Raw genomic sequence first — 23268 nt, 5'->3', positions numbered from 1 at the left:
CTTTTACTTTGTCACCATTAGTGGAGCTTTATTTTTCTACACCATCCCCTCCAGATTCTAATTAATGACTTCTCCGGAGACCTACAGACATATATGAAATCGTTGAGAAATACATTTGTTCACAGACCACAAATTTGGACCTGTTGACTGCAGAGCAGGAAAGTGATGCTACCAACAGAAAATGAAATCATCAGACAGTGACCTGGACTGCCTCTTGGGCACAGATGCTAGGCACCGGCAGTCTCTTCCGCTAAACGATAGCCCGTGATAGCCTACCTGGAAAGGGTGTAGTTCAGAAATACCAGCAGCTCCAACATGAGTCAAACCATTTCTAAGAAAAGGTAGAAACAGTCTACATGGAAACATTAAGAAATAATCCTGTGGTCCTACAGAGAGCAACATCTACAGAAATCAGAAAACAGTCCTGTGATTGCATAGCCCTCTTATTTTAGAGTATCTATAACAAGGAATGATTCTGGAATTCTAATAGTTCTGGCACCAAAACCGTTCGCTGAAATCAAGGTCTCCTTGCTCACAAAAGGAAGTAATAGCAGAGAACTGTGGCTTCCATGTGCCAGAAATAATATTTCGCCTCAACACTCTGGTAAGATCAACTAATTAAGAGAAAAACCAAAAGACTTCATTATGAATATCAGTAGAGCAATGGGCTTCAGCATCTGAGAAATCAGGAACGAATTCTGGCTTTGCCATTTACTAGTTGTACGACCTTAGGCAAGTTATTTATATGAGTTATTTAAAATGGGTCTTATATAGAAAACAAACTTATGGTTACCAAAGGGGAAAGGGGTAGGGGATAAATTAGGAGTTTGGGATTAAGAGATACATACTACTATATATAAAATAGATAAACAGTAAGGATCTACTGTACAGCACAGAGAGCTACATTCAATATCTTGTAATAAACTGTAATGGAAAAGAAGCTGAAAAAGTATATATATGTATAACAATATTTTGCTGTACACCTGAAACTAACACAATATTGTAAATCAACTATACTTCAATTTAAAAAATAGGTCTTACTTTTCTCATTTATATTCATTAACATATGAAATGTCTATGGGCAAGACAGGTGAAAAACAATGGTATTTCTCATCTTCTTTTCTTTTTTTTTTTTGAGACAGGATATATCTATTGCTGTATCATCAGGGTATTCAATATAAATTCAGTACAACGTGACTTCTGAAATACTATTCTGTCATGCTCACACACATATAAAGGAAAATGTAGAAATGATTTATATATGATGATAGCCCAGGAATTGTTTCTAAAATCATTATTTATGACAAAATTATCTCTATATTCAAGTTTTAATAATGGAACTCAAAGCCTACTAAAGTAGACTAAAAAAGAAGAAATAATTCATCAGTTATATGTTATTGAGCAACTACTATGTGATCGTTGTTATGTTAGGTGCCATGGTAGACTAAAATATAAACAGATAGAGTCCCTGTTCTGAAGCTGTTTATGCTTTGCTCTATGGTAAATACTAAGTGACAAATAGAATAAAAAAAATTAATATTGATATTAACACAATATTTTCTGATTTCTTATTTGTTTACTAGGCACTTTGCCAAAGAATATTACAACTATTACCTCATTTAAACCTCAAAACAACCCTCTGAGGCAGTGAGAATTACAACCCCCCATTTTACAGATAAGGCTTAAAAATTCGGGTTAAGCAACTTGTTTGAGATAAGTAATAATAATAAGCAAGTACGTAATAAAGTTTGGATTGAACTCAGATTCTATGTCTGCACTGTCCAGTAGGTTGGTCACCAGCCACATGGGGCTATTTAATTTAACTAAAATTAAATAACATTAAACATTCAATTCTTCTTTTGCATTAGACACATTACAAAGGCTCGATCCACAGTCACAGACCCCATCTGATCTGAGATACAGAGCTTTTCATCTTTACACTCTACTTCCCTACATGAAATTAAAATGCTAAGTTGTATGAAACAATATAAAGGCTGGTAAAATTCAGAAGGGAGAAAAATCTATATAATTGTAAATAATCAGGCTTATGATTATTGATGATGGATCATAAATTCCATGAGGGCAGAAACTTGTCTGTCACGTTCACTTTTTTAACCCTGGCATTAATAAAGTGATTGGTATGGAGACATACCTCAAAAATATTCACTGAACGGGTGGATAAAAAGTGGATGAATAAATGTTTGAAGATGGGTTTGGCGAATATGTATGATTTCGGTCCATAAGTTGCTAGAAAGCAGCTTCCAGAGGAATAACCCGACCCCAACTCTAGATGTTATAATGAACAGGCTGTATTTCTTGGACAGCACATAGAAATATTTACACCGATTAGACCATAAGGCCAGAATCCACATTCCTTCCAAATATTTCCAAATTATGCATGAATTGATAATAACCTAAGACTGGCTAAGGTCAGAGTAATTGCCATTTAATTGGTTTCAAATATACTAATGATTATGATAATGTTGATACTGAAGAGACTTAATAGGCCTGGAGATAAATGTCTAAGGGAGCAGGGGGTGAATCCGGGGGAGGGGGAGTGGGATAGGGAGGGGATAATTACGGAGGTCATAAGCTTGGAAACCACCAAATGGCAACTCACTATGGTGGTGAAGAAACTTCGCTTTTAGAAGAAATTTTGGAACAAAAGAATGTTCAAAAGGTGGGGCAGGGGGCGGGCAGAGGAAGGAAGGGGAAGTTGTATGGCCCCAAAAAAGTCAGGTATGAGGGAAAATAATTGGGGGAAATTAACTGGACATAGAAAAGCCACTAAATAAGGGCTCAGGAGGCCACAAGGAAAACACTTGTAGCTGAGAACTGAGAGGCAGGCCGGGCAAAATGAACTTCACTTCCTAAGTGGGTAATGTGCCGGCTGGAACTGAGAAACAGAACCAGGAATTAGTACAGAGCTAAGCAGAAACACATGCTAAGTGAAACAAGGTAATGCAAATGATCTCATTCTTACATAGTCTACTCCTTCAATTCCCCACATCCCAAATATACCTAAAAAATGCTAATCCAACAGTCCAGGCATCTAAAGCTAGGACTACGCAGCCTATGTGGAAAAGACTTCACAGTTGAAAATGTAATCGTTGAGAAAAATAGGGAAGGGATTATGACTTTAGATACACATCATTTTTGGAGAGACAGGTTAACCCAAGGGCAATCACTAAGAAACCCTCCCTTTGGGTTCTGACATCGGGCCCATGATATCCCGACCGCCGTGTAGAAGCAGGGGCTCTTACAATTGGGGCTTTAAGAGTGGAAATCCTAACACTCCTCTCAAAGGTCTCTATAAAGCTTCCTGCTTCCAAAATCATTTCCATGTGCTTCTCTTTTAATGGCATGATTCACAGTCACGTCAATATTAAAAAGCGTATAAGCTGAAGTCAGGTAAAAACAAAATGAGGATGTGGATACTCAGCTGAACTCCATCGCACCTGGGAAGCAGCTTCGAAGGCGCCTGGGCTGTGCTGTCTGCCCGGGGAAGGCTGGGTGGGAGTGGCAGGGCTCTGATATTTGTTCTCGTGGCCACAAAGCCACACTGGCTCTCAAACAGCACAATCTGCCATTCACTTAAGTCTGGTTTGCCAGGAAGCCCAAGGATGGACTCCCCACCAGTACCATCAGGCTCAGGGAATTTGGCTAGCACCAGGCACCCCAGACTTCTGCCAGCTAATTGGCTTTGGGGAAGCCACTGACCTACTCTCCACTGAGTGGCTTTTGTGAACCTGGAACCCAGCCTGCCGCTCATCATTGATCAACCTTGGCCAAGCCAGCTGGCTTATTCCTTTGCAGACAGCTTGCCTCAGGGAAGCTGGTTGGTGGCTCGACAACCTACTAAGAGAGAGAGACGCAAAACTCCAGAACAATCTCTCAAGAAATAGCCAGTGCTCGATTTCTTTTGAGGGAGACTTCAAAGTGAACGAAATCATGTCTGATGCCTTGGATAACACAGAGGGAGCAGAATTCTGCGTAGCCTCAACAAGAACGGTAACTAACACATTAGGAATGGTGCCCAAAGGAAATAAAACCATGGAGTTTTTCATTAAACGGGCCTTATTCAAATATATACCAGAATTCCTCTACATTAAATTTAAGCACAATGTCATAAACAACAGGGTCACGTTGATATATGCCGATATTGGTGAAAAGGAACAAAAATCTGTTGTCTGGAGGCTGGTGGGGAAAAATTCCACATCCAACAGAGTCCTATATGGCGGGGACTTCCCCTCCCCACTTACCATGCTGTCACTAGACTTCTCGTGTAAGAGCAAATGTTGAAGCAGGTTCTTTCCCCCTTGGGGCAAAATCCATTGGGGATTTTTAATAATCCAAAAGGAATAAAAATTGGTAGCATATTAGATAAATGCTGGCTTCCTATTTCAAATTCACAAATGGAAATGACAAATGAGGACAATCAAATAAATGATTAACTATTAATAGTATTCCCATTAAAGCACGAGGAAGGGAGCTAAGAGAACCGTTCCTTATAATTGCAATCTTTCTGTCCTCTCTCACACTAAGGCGGCGAGCGAGGGTAGATGTATTCAGTTCAAATAATTCTCAGTGCTGCGTTTGGTAAGTTCACACGAGAGAATCTCTCCACTTCATTTCTAATGTAATTGTTATTTTCGAAAAATATATAAATATAAAATGGTTCCAGAGAACCAAAGGTCCACAGGAAATATGTGATAGACTAAGACTCACATGGGTTAGATACAGAGTCATGGACAAATCTTTAAAACATTAGTATTTCAATTTTCCCCATTTATAAGACAGATAAGATTGTAATATCCCAGCGGTCCACTATGGCCACATCCTCAAAACAACTGAGGCAGATGGTACTCAAAGTCAGTGACTCAGATTCACTGCTCTCTACAAAAGCAAAACTTATAAGGAATTTGGTTCTGAACTTCACTTAACTAAAAACTGGAGCCAGAGAGTAAAACTATGTCACGAAACAAAACGTTCCTCTCTGCTCCAATTGGGATTTAAATAAGATGTCACACACTGCTTGACCCCCAAAATCGGGTTCCCAGGAACTGAACAGCTTAAATGTTACTGATGTTTATTCACACAGTTTATGACTTTATTCCAAAGATTATGTTGAGATCTCAAGAATCTCATAGTGGGAAGTCACCATGAAAGATCTTCTAGTCTAATCCCCACATGACACTTGAAATTGTTCTCTACATCATCTCTCATAGTGATGGGAAACTTACTGCCTTTCAACACAGTTCATTCTATTTCTGGACATGAAGTGAAGAACTCAAAGCGATCAAGTGAGCCCTGGTTCGGAAAAAACCTGGTTTATTTAAGTAATCTTTTAAGAGCTCAGTATCTCATAATACCCATAGCTGCTGAAGAATCCCAAGCTAAATATATAGTAGAATATTCCTACTGTATTAAACAAATACAGAACATAAGCAGGAGAGCCAGAACGCCTGCTCTAAAATCCAGACTCCATCATGCATTATGAGAACTTTGGCAAGTAACATAATCTCTCTAAGCTTTTCTTTCCTCTGTGAAATGGGGAAATACCCACCTCTGGAGGTCACCGTAAGGATTAACAAAAAAAAATAAAAATCCAACTAAAGCACATAGTACATAGCCTAATGCGCATTGAGCTCTCACGAATAAGTGTTATTACTCTTGCCCTCAAAATCTTTGCTATTCATTTTAAGACTATTCAGGCTTTCATACCAACAAAGCATGACAAAAAAACCCCAAAAAAGTCACCATCTGGTAGTGCAGTACCTGTACACGAAATAAGTCTTCGTGGCACCTTAAGTATATTCCCAACAGCTTAATGTCAAGACAGAGCTCACGAAAACGGTGCTCTTTGCTATTGCTTACATTATAACTTGGGAGTTTTGTTTAATACTCTGCATTAATGAGGGAGCTTCTTAGGATAATATTACAACAGAGAGTGCAAGAAATACCAGTGAGGTCAATGCAGTTCTATTAACTGTCATCTAACAGAGAAATATTTTCCTTGAATACCATTAAAGCTTTCTCCTTTTCTTTGTTCTCCTTTTTGAAGGCAGTAGGAACCCAAATTTCCCTACCAATAATTTCTGTTTTCGACTTGGTAGCATAATGATATTAGACTTGGGGAAAAAAAAAATTCACCTTGGCAATGTCTTCTTCAGAGGGTTTTACAAAAGATATTTTGCTAGGATAAATTGCACTAAGCAGGTTCTTTCAGTAAGCAAAAACAAATCTGTTAATAAATGGTCTGAGTAGTTTTTGTATTTTTTTAAAGAGAATCTACCTGGAAAAAATGCTACAGCCTTTAAATGAACATTTTATTAAAATGGAAGATATGAAACAGAAGGGTAATTAGATAAGTTGCTCTTTGCTGCTTCTGCTGATAGGGTAAACCCAGAAGACTCTCAGAGTTCCCACTGCCATATATAAATCAAAACACAAGCTGGAGTTGCAGCAAAACAGTTCTGGGATAATTTTTCTTTATAACCTGGGGGCTCAAGACAACTGATTGGAGAGATGTAATGGCAGCTAAATGAATAAATGCATAATCTGTGCTCTGTCTCATATGTATGTATATATGTGTACACACACACACACACACAATGCCTTCTCCAAACTAAAAAGTAGAAATAGGAAGTATACACTATGGATTATGATAAGATAGCTCAGAATAAATAGGGTCTCTGGACAAAGAATCCTCTACTGTGGAGGGATCCTCTATACTCCTATCATTGTTTCCACTCAAAGATTCCCTAAATATAAGGTAGGTCTTATTAATCGATGAGACAGAGCAAAAGATGAGGGCCTTCCATTCCACACAGACTGGCAACGCTTGATGGATTTTAAATGATTTGGCAAGCCAAAAGATTTAAGCAGGGCATAGATGGCATGAGCCTTTTAAGGTACTAGAGAACCAAGAAATGAAAATGAAAGATCATTCTAGATCTTCATACTTTTTCAGGTTAATTTCTTTCCCAGGGACCTATCTAGAAACAGACACTAACTCAGCTTGACCAAAATGAACGGACCTGAATGCATTGTTCTATGCAGTATCTTTTTTTTTAATTAATTAATTAACTAATTTTATTTTAGGCTGTGTTGGGTCTTCGTTGCTGCGTGTGGGCTTTCTCTAGTTGCAGTGAGCAGGGGCTTCTCTTGTTGTGGAGCACAGGCTCTAGGCACCTGGGCTTCAGTAGTTGTGGCACATGGGCTCAGTAGTTGTGGCTCGCAGGCTCTAGAGCACAGGCTCAGTAGTTGTGGTGCACAGGCTTAGTTGTTCCGTGGCATGTGGGACCTTCCCGGACCAGGGCTCAAAACTGTGTCCCCTGCATTGGCAGGCAGATTCTTAACCACTGTGCCACCAGGCAAGTCCCTCTATGCAGTATCTTTAACCTTGCCATTCTCACCTCCACAGCTCCTGATACACAATGCCTTCTCCAACTCACTCTATGCGCAATATTCTAGCTGCTCAGTTATCCTGTAAAGACCTTTCCCGGGCCGATCCCCACCATTATCTGTATCTTCAGTGGCCTCATTAAACTCCAGGTGAAAAGTCTGGTTTCCCCATTCAGAATCCTAAGGAAAAGCCCCTTCCTTATGAACGCCATTTATGCATGTATCTTAGGCACAAACCCCTTGTTAAACCCACAAGTTCTGCTGCTTCCTGGGAGTGCCAGCACTGTTTCCCATTTTCTCCACCCTTAAATGAATATTTCGGGTCACTACTGGCCTGCTATACTGAGATGGTGGGCAATCGACCCACAGCTGGAGCAGGAAAGACCCCTTTATGGGCCAAGCCTGCAACATGGCTTGATAGAGCTACAGGAGGGGCCTGAGAATATGACATACCTGACTTTCATCTCACTCCCACTGATATGCAATGGGACCTTGGGTAAGTTACTAAAACTCTCTGAACCTGGAGTTCTTCATCTGATTAATGAGAATCTGACACCCAGGGTCCCACTATTTTCCTCTCAGTGAATATTAAGGTGATAATAAAACCGTAATATCCTGTGCCTTTCCACATTGAATAACTTATTTCAAATGCTGATTCCCAACCACTGCTTTGACTTTACCCTGAACAGGAAGACTCACGATTATACCATATCTTGTAAATTGCCAGCCTAGAATCTTCACCCTTCTATTTTTTAGACTTTTAAAAAGTGCAGGAAAATATTGAGCACCTCTGTAATAGAAACTTACTTTAAAGATGTCAAATCAGATATGAAAGGTAAATATGGTTATCGACAAAACACATAACATAGTTATGTGTTTTGTTTGTTTTAATGACTCATTTTCCCCCAAAGGAAGTATTCAGAAGGCACTTAAAATTATATAAACTCGCTCTTCTCCTTTCCCACTTATGGCAATGTTTTTATTTTAAAAATCTAACAACAAAACTGCAAATATATCTGACCAGTAGCAACACGGCTACCTGTGATGAGCCTTTAGATGCCCACAGAAATAAAACTCTACTGACTGCACTTCAATTTATTAACAAGAGATGGTAGGGGCTGTGAGGAAATAAAGAGGAAAAGTTTTTCAAACACTACAAAAATACATGATCAAGACTTCAAGTCCTAAGTATTTAAATACCTATTAATTGTTCTACTGCTCCTTCAACTCACTTCTATTAACTTTGACAAAAATAACATACCTCCTGCTTTTCTAGAAAGATGGAAAGCATCCAAAGAATTATTCAGTTAAGACAAAATTTACAAAGTAGCACAATTCACTCGCCATGTCTATCGAATCATAGTTCTTATTGTATTTTCAAACTTATGGATATTGTTATCAGCAGCAGTAATAATTATAAGTATCTTTGTGTCATATATTGGTACTATGTTTCTAAAGACATTATATCATTTTTAACAAAACTTACAGAATTCTAGAATAGAAGAGATGAGAAAGAAAGTAGTCTAACTGCTCCCCGGCACATACGGAAATGAAGGCAGAGTTGAATGGACTTGCTTAAAATCACAATGCAAGGTTGTGGAAAAATCAGAATTAAAAGCCAAAGCACAATGTTTTGCCAGACACATGGGAGAAGCTCACTTAATATTTATGGAGGTGTGCTAAAACTTATTTCTCTCCTCTGATTTTTTTTCCACGATGGTCTGATATCAAAGTTACCTCAGTAAAATTTAATGTACCTATGAGGTTAGTAGAATTCTTATATTTCTTCTTGCACGTTTGAAAAGGTGTGTGATTTGTCCATTTTCGTTGGTAGACAAAGGATTAAGTTCCATATTTATAAATAAATAGGTTGAAGCAAGTGAGTCCTAGAGGTCATATACCTTGCCCCAGGTCCAGGAGGAGACAGAGCCAGAGCTTGAATCTAGGTCCACCTGACCTTAAAGCTTGACCCCTACCGTCTCCAGCAACAATAGCTAACCTTGATCTGGTCCTTGCTCTGGGTCACATGGTATGCTGAGCACCTAACCTACAGTATCTTATTGGCTATTCACAACAACATTTTATTTGCAAATACTATTACTGCCACTACCATTTTGCAAATGATGAAAGTGATGATTAGAAAGGTTAAGTAACCATCTTTTTAAAGGCAAAGTGAAAAGCACAGTTTCTTGGCATGAAATAACTAAACCAGTCCACCAGGCTGCCTGGATTCATCTGTACTATGGCATGCAGGCTGGCCTGGCTGGGGAATATAATATTGCACACAAATGTGCATCTCTTGCTCTCATGTGCAAGAGTCAAAGAAAAATACTTGAGTTGCCAAGGTGAAACCCATCACGCCAATAAAAAGCAAAAAGCCTTTCTTCAATCTTTTGATCCGTGAATTCTATACATAAATAAAATAATTATTGCTTTCATAAAATGTCTGTTTGCCACTGACAGAGAGAAAACCGAACTGGTATGTCCTACAATAGCCTTTAAATAACTAAGGAGAAAGATCAAAATAAAAATAAATCTTGACCAGATTTATAGGTGCACATTGATTAGTTCTTGTTTTCTCCTTCAAATAAACAATACCTGAAAAAAATGAAAAGGGAATGTTGAGACCAGATATCTTGTAATAGATGGGTTTTCTCTGACATACAGTATGGTATAATGTCGAAAAAATAATGCTGGCCCATCATTCGTGAGGCTTGGCAGAAAGTAGAGCCCAGAAAAAGCGAAGGGGATTTTTCAGGATGCGGAATGGTGCAATCACTTGGATTTGAACAAAGTACCATTTTTTTTAACTGTACTTCTCACAGTTTTATGTTGTTGCATTTTGTTGTTTTCCCCACACAACTGTTTCTTTGCTTCCACTGGTAACAATTTTTTGATTCAAAAATTCTAATATTAAAACCAAACATCGTTCACCTGGATATGATTCTGGTGCTGACTAATGAGAAGCCACGTCTTATAGGAATTTAATAACACACACTGTGATGTAACTGGAGTTGTTTACCCGCTAAGCCACCACTTCCATTTTGTACCTCACATCATTAGTAGAAATGCCAGTCAGTAAAACCAAGACATTATTTTTAAAAGAGTAAAAGTCTCATCTTTCTATAAACGCCCTTTTTAATGAAAACATCTTCATTTCCCTCAAGCAGCATTTTATCTAAGATGCACATGGCTAGGTGAATAAAAATACCTGTGAAAGGAAAGAAGATTCCCATCAAAGCTGTTGAAATCTGATTTCATTTCAGATTCTAGAACTCATGTTGTTTTCTGTTTAAATAGATTTGGTCTGTCAATTTCCCGACCTGCTGTGCCATCAGCCTGTATGGACTGCTGTGGCCGACACGGGGGTTGTAGAGACAAATATTATTACGGACCGGTAATCGAATTGAACAGGTTTACATTGGAATAGATTTACAACATCATGATCTCTGACATACTGCATGGGACTGAAACCCCTCTCCATCCATAAAGATACATTTAAGACAGTATCATTCTCTCCAGGCTGAGAAGGTAAGCCTTGAGCCAAGGAGATGGCCAAACGTAACTGTGCATTTATATGCAGGGTGTAATGCAATATTTCACTGTATTTTTTTAAGGACACAAGAAAAAGAGTATTCCATAGTTACTCATAACTATCATCTCCTTTCTATTTGGGGGAAGGGGCTTAGAGATATTTTTCCACCAAAGTGGGCACGAGGAAGTAAAGGAAAATAAATTATTCTTTGAGTATATCAGCAACAGCAGCAATTCCCTTGAAAACAGTCCCTCGAAAACAGTCCCTCTAAAGGCTTGATAACAGCAACTGAAGAGGTGTGAATTATAGATAAGCACCCGTCCTATTTACTTTCACCAACAATGTTTAATTAAACGCAGTTCACACCTTTTCAGTCACTCTAACCACCCTTCAAGATTGTTCCTGCTTGAAAACACAATGGGGAAAATTATTTAGGAGAAAATATGTTTTCTACTTCCTCCTTAAACCTGGAAGGGCAAATAGGTGAGTACACTGTAGCAGCAAAATCAAACTGATCAAAAAAATCCTATTTCCCTGGACATGGAGGCGTATCTCCATGTATTTTAGTTTTTGACAATAAAATCCAAATCTAGGACACACCCATTCAAAGTGTTAATTGATACATTACTTTTATAACATTTTTAAAACATTGATTTGCTTTTGGAAAATAACGATTCCTCAAGTCCAAACTCTAAATTAAGCCTTTTCGAATGAGTGTTAAGTTTGGTTTGAGTCTCTACAGCTCAACTAAGTGGCAATATAAAGATAATTAAGACCAAAAATATGATTGTCAATCACTTGTTACACTCTGAAATATGTTTTGTTTGCTACTCTGCTATGGGGTTTAAGGCAATTACTAAGGTAATGTTTCCACCACAAGAAAGTCAGCTATCACCACTGTCCTAACTCAGAGGAAAACTCTTTGTCATATGGGTTGGGCAGTTATCATTGGATTATTATTCATATGTTTTCCTTTGTTAAAATTGTTATCCTTTTAGTATCTTCCACATAAGCTCTCTTCTAGCAAGAGGAACCACGTCTGTCGTTTTCACTGTGGCATCACTGGAGCCTAGAATAGTGCTTGGCACATGAGAGGAACTTAATAAATATTTAGGAAATGGATTATAAATGCAAAACATGTTCACTGTGGAAAAATCCGAACAGTGCCAAAAGCTATAGAGTAAACAAGAAAAGTACTCCCTACCCTGACTTTTTTTCACTAGTGTTAACACTGGTACCAATCTTTATCCTTCCTTCTGTTTCTCCATGCATATACCATCATAATGTGTGTGTATTAATATAAATTATTACAGTACAAATTTGTATAAATTTTTTATTTAATATAAATGTAATATAAGCATATTTTATATAAAATATATTTATATGTAAATTGAATCATCCTACTAGGCAATTTGTTTTCTTTTTTTAATTATTGAATTAAAGTTGATTTACAATGTTGTGTTAGTTTCAGGTGTACAGCAAAGTGATTCAGTTGTGTATATATATATATACATATATATATATATATATACACACACACATATATATATCTTTTTCAGATTCTTTTCTATTATAGGCTATTACAAGATATTGAATATAGTTCCCTGTGCTATAGAGTAGGTCCTTGTTGTTTACCTATTTTATATATAGTAGTGTGTATCTGTTAATCTCAAACTCCTAATTTATCCCTCCCCCCTCAATTTCCCCTTTGGTAACCGCAGGTTAGTTTTCTGTGTCTGTGAGTCTGTTTCTGTTTTGTAAATAAGTTCATTTGTGTCATTTTATTAGATTCCACACATAAGTGATATATCATATGATTTTTGTCTTTCTCTTTCTGACTTACTTCACTTAGTATGATAATCTCTAGGTCCATCCATGTTGCTGTAGGCAATCTGTTTTCTATTTTATTTTTTTACTTGGCAAAATATCTTGGTCCTCTTCCCATAAGGCTTTAATGATAAAGTTACACGCTTGTTTACAATTATTTTTCAAGTTGAGGAGACTTTGGGAGAATCTTCTTAGTTCCTAGTCAGTGGAGGAGTTAATTCTTAGTGGACAAGAGAAAAATAGCATGAATTCCACGTACCCAAATATAATCTGATTCATTCATCTTCCTATGACATTGTTCACAGTTAAAATCTTGGAATAAGAACAAGCCAGGAAAAATTATGAGATCTGGTGATGCCATACCTAATTGAAGCTCTGGTTCATTCATGAGGAATAAATACTTGGATCTACTTGGATTCAGAAGTTAAAAAAGAGGTGATCTCGGGACTTCCCTGGTGGTGCAGTGGTTAGGAATCCGCCTGCCAGTTCAGGGAACACGGGTTCGAGCCCTGGTCCGGGAAGATCCCACATGCCGCGGAGCAACTAAGCCCGTGTGCCACAACTACTGAGCCTGTGTGCTACAGCCCGCAAGCCACAACTACTGAAGCCCATGTGCCTAGGGCCTGTGCTCCACAACAAGAGAAGCCACCACAATGAGAGGCCCACGCACCGCGGCGAGGAGTGGCCCCGGCTCGCCGCGACTAGAGAAAACCCACGCACAGCAATGAAGACCCAACGCAGCCAAAAATAAATAAATAAATAAATTTACTAAAAAAAAAAAATATATATATATATATATATATATAGCCTATAAAAAAATAGGTGATCTCCAGTAACAACAAATTATACAAACTCATAAGGCCGACCCCAGGAACAAGGTACAGTCTATGACTCAACAGAAACAGTACATTTAAATATTTAATTTACCTCATATTCTTTCAAACTTCAATGACCATATTTCCATTTTGTTACTGTATAAAATTATCATATTTATTTTAAACTCTGGCAAATTTTCTGAAGAGAAGGAAACAGTAAAACCTAAATGCAGTATATAAAATGTACATCTACAAAGCACATACATATACAGAAATATATTAAAAACAAACCAAAAACTAAACCTAGGCCTCCCACAGAAAAGAACAATTTTTCTCCATCTCCAAGCTAAAATGTTAGTTTCACTAGACATACTGAAATATACAAAGATTTCAGGAACTTTGATTTGGGTGGGGGACTTGAGTGAATTCTAGAATCTATTTGGGTTCAGTTCCTGGCTCTACCCTCATCTGCTGTGTGAACTTAGGCAACTCGTTTAGCACGGAATGCATGCTCATTGTTATTATTTTGTGTCTGTTGTTGTTATCCCCAACTGAAAGCAACAATTTTAATACCATTGTTACAAACTCTTTATAATAGAAGATAAGTCCCAAAGATAAGACTAGAAAAGAATAAAGAGTGCTTTAAACCTAAGATGAATTTTAAAAAAAGAAAGAAAATGGTACCCATATGAAGTGATGGCTGTGTTAATTACCTTGATTGTGGCAATTATTTCACAATATATATTAATGAAATACAGGTCATCTACCTTAAAAATACTCAATTTTTATTTGTCAGTTATACCTCAGTAAAGATGGGGTGATCTCTCTGTAGACCTAGTAGTGTAAAGAAAGCAAAAAGACAATGACAGTAGCCTCTTGGCTACCCTTCATCCTTTGCCTTCTGCAAATTGTAAAGATGAAAAGAACCCGAACTGCCAAGCATACCTGGTGGGTTTAGCTACACATCAGATGTGTCCTACCTTGTCCCTTCCTGTTGATGTCAAGCAGTTAGCCACGAGAGATCAGCAAGTCCGGGTATAAAGGAGGAGTATTCTGCTATCAGATTCAGGATACTTACTGTGACCCAAGAGTTGCCTGGTTTCTCTAATATTTTTGTAATTCCCTGTACATCCCACACCCCCAGCCTAAAGTACAGGAGCACTAGCACACAGCCTTACCTTCTTTGAGCATGCCCACTTTTAAACACTTCATGAAGCGGCAAGCCTGGCAGGATTTACGTCTGCGCTTTGTGATTTCACATTCATTCGTGGCAGGGCAGCTATATTCTATATTACCTAAAACACAGAGTTTAAGAAAAGAAGCTGTTAGATTTGCAAGACCCAGGCAATCCTAGCATCCCCAAGGCAACACCAACTCTGCTACTCCTGCCGTCCTCCCTCAAAAAAAAGTCAACGGGAGTCATGAGGATGTCACAAATATCATGAAGCCAGATGCTCGCTATAACCACTGAAGGTGCATCAAACAATGAGAAGATATATGGTGAAGCTCTTCGAAAGATTAAGCTTAAAATCAGCCTTTAAAATTATGCTTCATCCACTCATACAAAGTAGCGGTCTTCCAGAATTTGAGGATCCGAAAGAAATTTCCCAGCGGATTATTTCCATAAAAACACCAACATCAAAACCGTATTACAGTACCATCCATCCTGGATTTCTTTTGGTTACTAATGCCCTGAGGCATCAGACTTTTTGTCTCTCTGACACTGAACAGCACAAATCTCAATGTGAAAAATGGTCAGCAGGCTAATTTGGGACTGCGCAGTAAGCTCCTTGAGGGCAGGGACTGAAGTTACATGGTTCTCGCTTCATCACTTACCAGAGCCTTACAATACAATTTTACTCGTGGAAAATGTTTACCGATGATGATGATCACCATCATCACCACCATCATCACCATCACCACCATCACCACCATCATTACCATCATCATCATCATCACCACCATCATCACTATCTTCATTACAACCATCATCATCACCATCTTCATTACAACCATCATGACCACCATCATCACCATCATCATCATCATGTTTATTCAATTACTTGCATAATGAATTCCAAACACTCAAGCTGCATGGAAGTGTTATAAATAAAAATAAACTGCTATGAAATTATATTTTTAATATTACAGTCTACATCATTTACGTTAGTAACAACACATTTGAAGTGATAAGGATGTCGCCAGAAGATCCAAACTTTAACTTGCAATTTTTCAATTAGTGCCAAAGACTATGTGTGGGAAGTGCTCTGGGGCTGCCTACAGCTTTGTAGAGAAGCTGCCTTTAAAATAAAGCCTCTCTCCCCTATCAGCTCTGTCACATAGTGCTTGAAGGTCTTTCGTTACTTCCTAACCCTTTCCCGTTGTGATTAAGTGCATTAGTATCTTAATGAAAATGCATTCTGTTTATTGCCCTCTTGGGAAGGGGGAGGTCATCACACCAAATGCATAAATTGTCATCAGAGCCGGTCCGAGCATAATTGCAATTTTGCTGCTCCATGTTTGCAATACCCAGGGTCCATCCAAGTCCCCTGAAACATGCACAGATTCTAGTAATTAGCATAGAGTCTGCCTGGGACCACAGCATTGATGAAATATTTCAGAGTTAATCACACTTTGTAAACACTGATTTATATTGACTACCTTTCTCCAGACTGATGTCTCCTCATTAAATATCACATTAGTGGATTGCAGGATTGTACAAAGACTCAACTACTCAGCAACTGCTAATTCAACAGGAAGTAATACCTAACCACTCATAACTACGGAGAACTGGTTAAGTATTCATGGCTTCAAAAAAAAAAAAAAAAGCCTGTGCATTATAACTTAAGATAATCCTATCAAAATTGACTAAATTAGCATTCTAATTCAGGGCATTTATAATAATAAAAGCAACTACTTTTTAACATAATAGGTGAAATATTAAGGGTAATATTAATTGCATCAACAGAAGCACACACCATCACCTTCCTCAGAGATATTATTGTGTTACTGTATTATTACACTCACAGAAAACCAAGGATAAGTCAAAGGAACCAAACTGGCTGGGTCACAGCTGAGAATAAAAGGATTTAGAATCTGAACTTTAGATGAATGATTTTTCACTGCGATTTTCACTGAAAATTTATTTTGCATCAAGAGAGTGTTGCTAGTCATTTTCTAGGGGTTAATTAGTATTCTACTACCAGATCCTTCCACTCTACATGGCTCTCCTTATACTTATGTAAAAAGAAACCCAAGCCTCTGCTTTCTCAGGAAGAGTGGAACAATAACTAGTTAGAAAGAGAAAAAAAAAAATGTTTTCCGAACAGCATTACTTCCCTTTTTTTGTTCCTCAAAAGTCAATACGAAGTCATCATTTGTTCACTTTCTAGTATCAAGGCATGAGCACAAGTTCCCCTGCCCCATCCCTTTTAACCCAGTGCTGGAAACTTCTACTGGGATGACCCAGCATCACACACACACAAAATAATCACCTTCCTTTTCAAACCAGTTCCTCTTCTTCTTTGAACATTATATCCTCATCCTTTGCAACAAGGCCCTTCTGACAGGCCCCTAAATGAGGCCTGTGTGAGCTCACACCTGAACTATGGTAGTTATCGCCTAACTGGGCATTTTGCCTCCGTCCTGTCCCCCTCTAATCCACACTGCATACCACGATCATATTCCTCTTCCTATGACGGCTTTGATCATGTCGTTAAATCAACTTTTAAAAAAATCAATAGATTCCTATGGCCTCTGGAATAAACATAAAATATTCACCTAGCCCACAAAATCCCTGCCCCATGTGACTCTCATCCACTTTTCCAGCAACATTACAATGATTACCTTATATGAACTTCCTGATGCACCAATTTGATTTATTCAGTTTTTGCTGTGTCCTTCAGACGTCCCTCTGAGGATGATCTATCTTTGCCCCTCTTTTCCTCTTAAAATTACTTCCAAGGCTCAACGTTCAACTCAAATTCCATTCAAATCTTTCATGAAAACTTCTCAAACCACCCTAGCAGAAAATGATTTCTTGGTTCTCATATCTTTTCGGGTACTCTCATCATATACAGACGTGCCAGATTCTTTTATACCTTTTCACGTGCATATTATCCATGAGATGGTAAGATCCTGGAGGCAAGGATTATTGCTTATGCAGAATAGAAATCCTCCACCCAAAAGTAGTATATAAGTAAAATAATACATTTTAAATTATGTGATATTTTTTGGTATCTCAAGGTCATTTTTCTGAACATCAATTATGATGCTGTCACATAGTACTGTCCACAAGGTCAGGTGAGCTAGATGGCCCATTAGGAAGCAAAATGAAGAACACTAGGAAAACCATTCCACAAATCAAATTAAAAAGAAAAAAAAGTAGAAGAAAATCTAGTTAATTTTTCAAAACGTTACAAAAATACCTTTGACAAAAATGGAAATCCATGGCAAAACCAGGAGAGCTTATCAAGGAGAAAATAGAAAAATACAAAGGTCTCTGGGGAGTTAAGTGTGAAAAGAGAAAAAAAACAAAACAAAACTGTAAGAAGTTTTAAAGGAAATAAAAGTACATCTTGATATAAATAAGAATAAAAATAATATAAAATATGAAAATACAGATAGGTGGCACTAAAAGAGCTATTTAATGTTTATCCTATCATAACACTTACTATTATTTACGAAATGGGTGCCCTAAGAATTGGACCCACGTTGCAGAAAACACTCAGGAGTGATTCAATTATAGCAGCTGAATCTATAGATGCCCCTTCTTTGAATGACTGTCTACAGATTTTTATATTTCTTCAGAAACAGAAGGGAAATTGTCAAATTGCCATATGAGAGTTTTAGATCACGTATAAAGAAGGATTCCAGTTTCCTTTCTAACCACTACATTCTATAATTCTTCAATGACAAAGAGAAATGTAAAGGCAGAAGAATTTTTAATAGTGACTTAGGATGAGTTCTTGAGGGCAGCGTTCTGTCTCATTTATAGCTGAATCCTCAATGCTTATCAATAAGCCTACCATTTTGTACCTGTGCAGGACTGGGAAAGAAAGAGGAAGTCCCTGCCTCTTAAGGAATCTACAGTTTTACAGAGGAGACAAGACATGTCAACAAATCACAATACAACTGAGTGTGCGCTGCAACGGCTCTGGATTCAAGTCAGCACCAGACACCCGTGTACACGGATGCATCCCCACAGCTGCTGAGATTGTGCTTTGGAAAGTCAGTGAATTCTTCACACAGGAGCAAATGATTGAACTGTGCTGTAAAAAATGAATAAATGACTACATTGGGGTAAAGGAATCTTCCCCAAGCTATAGAAAAAAACACCACATTCTTATAAAAATTTCACTGTGAACGGAAAGAAAATACACTGGTCCCGAGTATTTTCATAAATGATAGATTTTCAGCTAAGCATATAGACATGGTTTACGATGAATCTGACATCCTTCTGCCAAATGTTCTGTTTCAATAAATTTGTCTTGACATATATGGAAGATAACCTTGATTTCACTAAGTAACACTGGTTTATACCTTGAAAAACAAATCAACATCATTCTAAAGAACTTCTTGGCTGGAGGAAAACCTCTCTAATTTCCAAGCCCTCCCACTGAGTTCCTTAGTTCATTGTTGTTGGCTGTGATCACCCACCCAACAGTCTTTGATTCATGTCAGAGTCTACAAAGATTCTGCCCTTGAAAAACCTTCCCTGGTGCTTTTTCTATTCAATGAAGAGAGCATTTTATCCTAAAAATATGCTGCCCCAAGCACCTAGGCAACACTGTTACATCTATTTTGATAATGGCTCTAAGACACTACTCCCAATAGACTCTATGATCTCGATGGGGCACTTGTTTTCCTTCGATTCACCAAGAGGAAACAAGGCAAAAATATTTCCAGTAGCAACTGCCGGCCTCTGGAATGTTAACACTGGACAGTCATTCAGGGGAATGCAGAAGTTATTGTTCACAGCCTAGAATTCTCATTTCAGACACGGAGTTTTCTTGGATTATAGCTCGCTATTTTCTGGGCCACGTTTGTTATAAGGCACCAGGGACTGAATTGGGCAGCCGTGGATGACACGACTGGAATTTTCCCAGTTTTGTCAATAGCTGGGGAAATAAGCTCAGCTTCAGAGGGAACCAGATCCACGTGGAAGTTCTGGGTTTTTTAACCAGGCTGACAATCATGATAGAGCAAGTTATAATATCTTTTGGCGTCTTTTCAGAAGGTCCTGGGCTCTGATGACTGACTGCAGAGTCTTCTGTACAATCAGTTTGCAGGCAATATAATCTTCTCACTTACTGCTTAATAGAATCTTGCAGCTAGCTGGCGGATAGACTAACAGGGTGTATGTAAAACTTCAGCCTGGAGCGCCAGTGGATAATTTGTATATTCCTTTCAGTCACTTAATGGACTTTTACGGTTTAGCAGTGAAAGGGCTGAATGATGTAAATTAGCACGGCATCTCAAAATAAAAATATATGTCAAATCTTTACTTCTGACTCACATCTCTTGCACATAGTAATGAAGCATTGGGCTTTATGTAGTTCCCAAGAGCTGTCCTCTTCTTCATACATACAGACATCATAATTGTAAAGCCAATTTGAAAGCATCTGTATATTTCCCCCAATTGTTTTAATTTTATTAACAGAACCAAATGGCTTGAGATGACCCACAGGGCACCCCAAGTGGGGTTTATCCAATTGTTTTCCAACATTAAGTGATTTAAAAATAATGGGATTTGCCTCAGTACACAATTACAGAGCATTAAAAACATGAAGGCAATAATCTGTAGTATTTTTGTTTTAAGTGGCCAAAAGCAGGAAAAAGAAAGAAGGAAAACCCTCTCTTTACTGTATGGTAGTAAAGGTTTTTCCATACAGTGATACAACTTCCCTTTCTTGCCTTTTCTTTTCTTTTTTGTGTTTAAAGCTCCTTTGTTTCTAGCTCCTTTCTCCTCATTCTACCTGAAATAGAAAATAACAGTATCTATAGCTGGGATTATATAATGTGAGATAATAACTCATTACATACCTGCTGCCAAAAAAAAGTCATAATTCTATCAATGCATATTTAAGTAAAGGATGCTATTTTATTTTCAAAGAACGCACCCAAAGTTAGACTTCAAAATAAGTTACTTAGGGACGCTATATCTCTTCCCAGAAGACTGCTCTGAATACTTTTTTGAAACTTCCTTTAAACTGCCACTAGAGTTATTTCAAAGCTATACAGCAGAGAGGGGAAGGAATCAAATGACACTTTGCTCACATTCACCCAAAATATTTGACTGGCCAAATACAAGACACGATGCCGAACGATGGTTGTCTATTATGAAATGTTAAATCTCCCCTCAAAGGTCAAAGAACTGCCATCACTGAAGATATTTCAAGAATCTGCCTCAAGTTCTCAATGAAGATGCCCCAGAGTATGACAAGGAATGGCAGCCCCAGGCAACCAAGGGGACCCCATCCACTTGCGAGCTATAAGACGTGGCAGATAGAGGAGGTGGGGGAAGAGGGCCACATCCGGTTAACAGTCACATCTGGCTCTTAGCAAAGCAATTTCATACACAGGGTTATGCCAGAGCCTCACATTCTTTGCCTTTTGGCTGCCCCTCTAACCCTCTACAAAATGAGGTGGGAGACAGGCGGGTCTAGAAAAGGTCATTTGATATTTGGTTCTTTAAGGTTCTATTGGATTAAATTCTGATCATCACAAAAGCAATTTACAAGAGCCCTAAAAGTATGTGGGCACAAATGACTACCTTTTCACAGTGAAGATCAGGCCTTGCTCCCAAATGGGAGTGGATGATGCTTTGCCTTTAAGGGAGAAAGATCAGGAAAAAACCCACAAGCAGGCAGGTTTATTTATTTTATTTTTTTTAATTTTTTGGCCGTGCCACACAGCTTGTGGGATCTTAGTTCCCTGACCAGGGATTGAACCCTGGCCTCCGCAGTGAAGGCCTAGAGTCCTAACCACTGGACCGCCAGGGAATTCTCTAAGCAGGCAGGTTTATAAATCCTAGTGACTGGAGACTAAACCACAGATTCTGGTTTCATCCTCCAGCCATCTGTGTTGGGAGGGCCATTGAGCCTACAGTGGGTACCAGCATTGACTGCCTCCATGCAAATACATGTATTTAATCACAAGATTACATTTCCCCATTGTATTCAGTGAACAATGATTTAGCAGGAAAACAATGCTGTACAATGGGGAGGAATTATTTAGCCTTAATTTTTTTCCAATTTAAACAAGACATACCCTGCCTCAGTTTCCCCCAAACATGTAAACATGGCCACTCCTTTATTGCTTTAATTGCACAACTGTTAACACTGAGCACAGTGCATGTTCATCTCAAAGAGAAGATGGGAAAAAGTTCTCGTGTGCCCATGTATATCCATCCTTAGCATACGGCCTTGCATATGGGTCAGGAAAACGTCTGAGGATGAATAAGTAAGGGAAGAAGGAGAAAGGAAACGGTGGATCTCAGTTCAAATTCCAGCTCTGCCCTTTCTTAGCTGCCAGAACTCAAACCGGTCACTTCACCTTCATACTCCCAGTTTGCTTACGTACAAAAAAGGGATCATCACTCCTGCTTTATAACATTGTAAGCATTACATGGAATATAGGTATTAAAATCATATACAGTTTTGTGCTCCCTTCTGAGAAGAAAGGGAAGAAACACTGTAAGATTTTCATCAATGATGAAACATTATGAAATACTCTGACTCAAAGACCTAAGCCTGGAGTTTGGGAATAGTATAAAAACAGCCTTCTGCAGATTTATGCAAGAGTGTGAGAATGAATACGCCATTCACCCAGAGAACTGGAGAGAGGATTTTGTCTTGCCAACAACTCTCATGTACACAGCTATATTTTACAGATACCAGGAGGAGAGGAAGAAGTATAATAACTCAAGTGATTTTTTAAAGCACCAAATTGTCTACGAAGTGAATTTCCAAGACATCAACCCCTTCTCCTCATGAACATTTCCTGTCACTTCCCTGGAGCTTGTTAAACTGCCCATCACTGGGTGTAATCTGATTATAACTGAGGGCAAAGCATTTGCAAAGCTGTTCAAAATCTCACCCCAGCCTTATCTCTTGCCGCAGTTCCAGGTCAATCCCTACCCCTATCCCAAGTCCACCCCCTTGTCTGACACCCACACTGAATTACTTCCAGTTTCTAGAAAGCAGCATTGTCTTTCCTGCTGGTCCTAGATGTGCTTCTTTTATCATTTCTTCAATGAAGCTCTCCCAGGGCCCACAAGACTGGGGTCCAGGGGTCCGTATGGGTATAACTAGTTCATCTCGCACTTACCTTCAAGCGAACCTTTCTCCTAGCCTTTAAGGCACTTTATTACATGTGTCTAGTGAATTGCCCACCTCTTGTCCCAACTGTACAACTGTCCATTCCTTGAGGACGGGGACTTACTCCCCTGGAGTCCCCAGTAGAACGTTTCATTACCCGTCCACTTGATTTTTACTGATCCTATTTCTCATTCCTTCATTTTAATGTTTAGCTCCAAAGTACGCATAAAAATAAACTAGGTACAGTCAATTAGACAGAGTATAACTGATAGCAGCCCACCAATAATATATCATTTGTCATAAAGCAACACAGATTTTTAGGCTATTAGACTTAGAACAAATCCCAAATTCCAGTAAGTTCAGG

The 23268-nt window shown here is 38.5% G+C and overlaps 1 protein-coding gene across 6 annotated transcripts in view; it reads right to left on the bottom strand.

Annotated features, from left to right (window-relative positions):
* Positions 1 to 23268, bottom strand: part of ESRRG (estrogen related receptor gamma) — a 624815-nt gene that overhangs the window by 130477 nt on the left and 471070 nt on the right. For 5 of the 6 annotated variants that reach the window (XM_036841541.1, XM_036841532.1, XM_036841523.1 and 2 more), the window contains one exon: positions 14763 to 14879. The exons of the other annotated variant lie outside the window; for it this stretch is intronic. In XM_036841541.1, coding sequence (XP_036697436.1) covers positions 14763 to 14879 — 117 coding nt within the window. The remainder of the gene's footprint in view (positions 1 to 14762; positions 14880 to 23268) is intronic. 6 annotated transcript variants of the gene reach the window in all.

This window comes from Balaenoptera musculus, chromosome 1, assembly GCF_009873245.2.
Source record: "Balaenoptera musculus isolate JJ_BM4_2016_0621 chromosome 1, mBalMus1.pri.v3, whole genome shotgun sequence".
NCBI lineage: Eukaryota > Metazoa > Chordata > Mammalia > Artiodactyla > Balaenopteridae > Balaenoptera > Balaenoptera musculus.
This window is presented reverse-complemented; position numbering and strand designations above follow the sequence as displayed.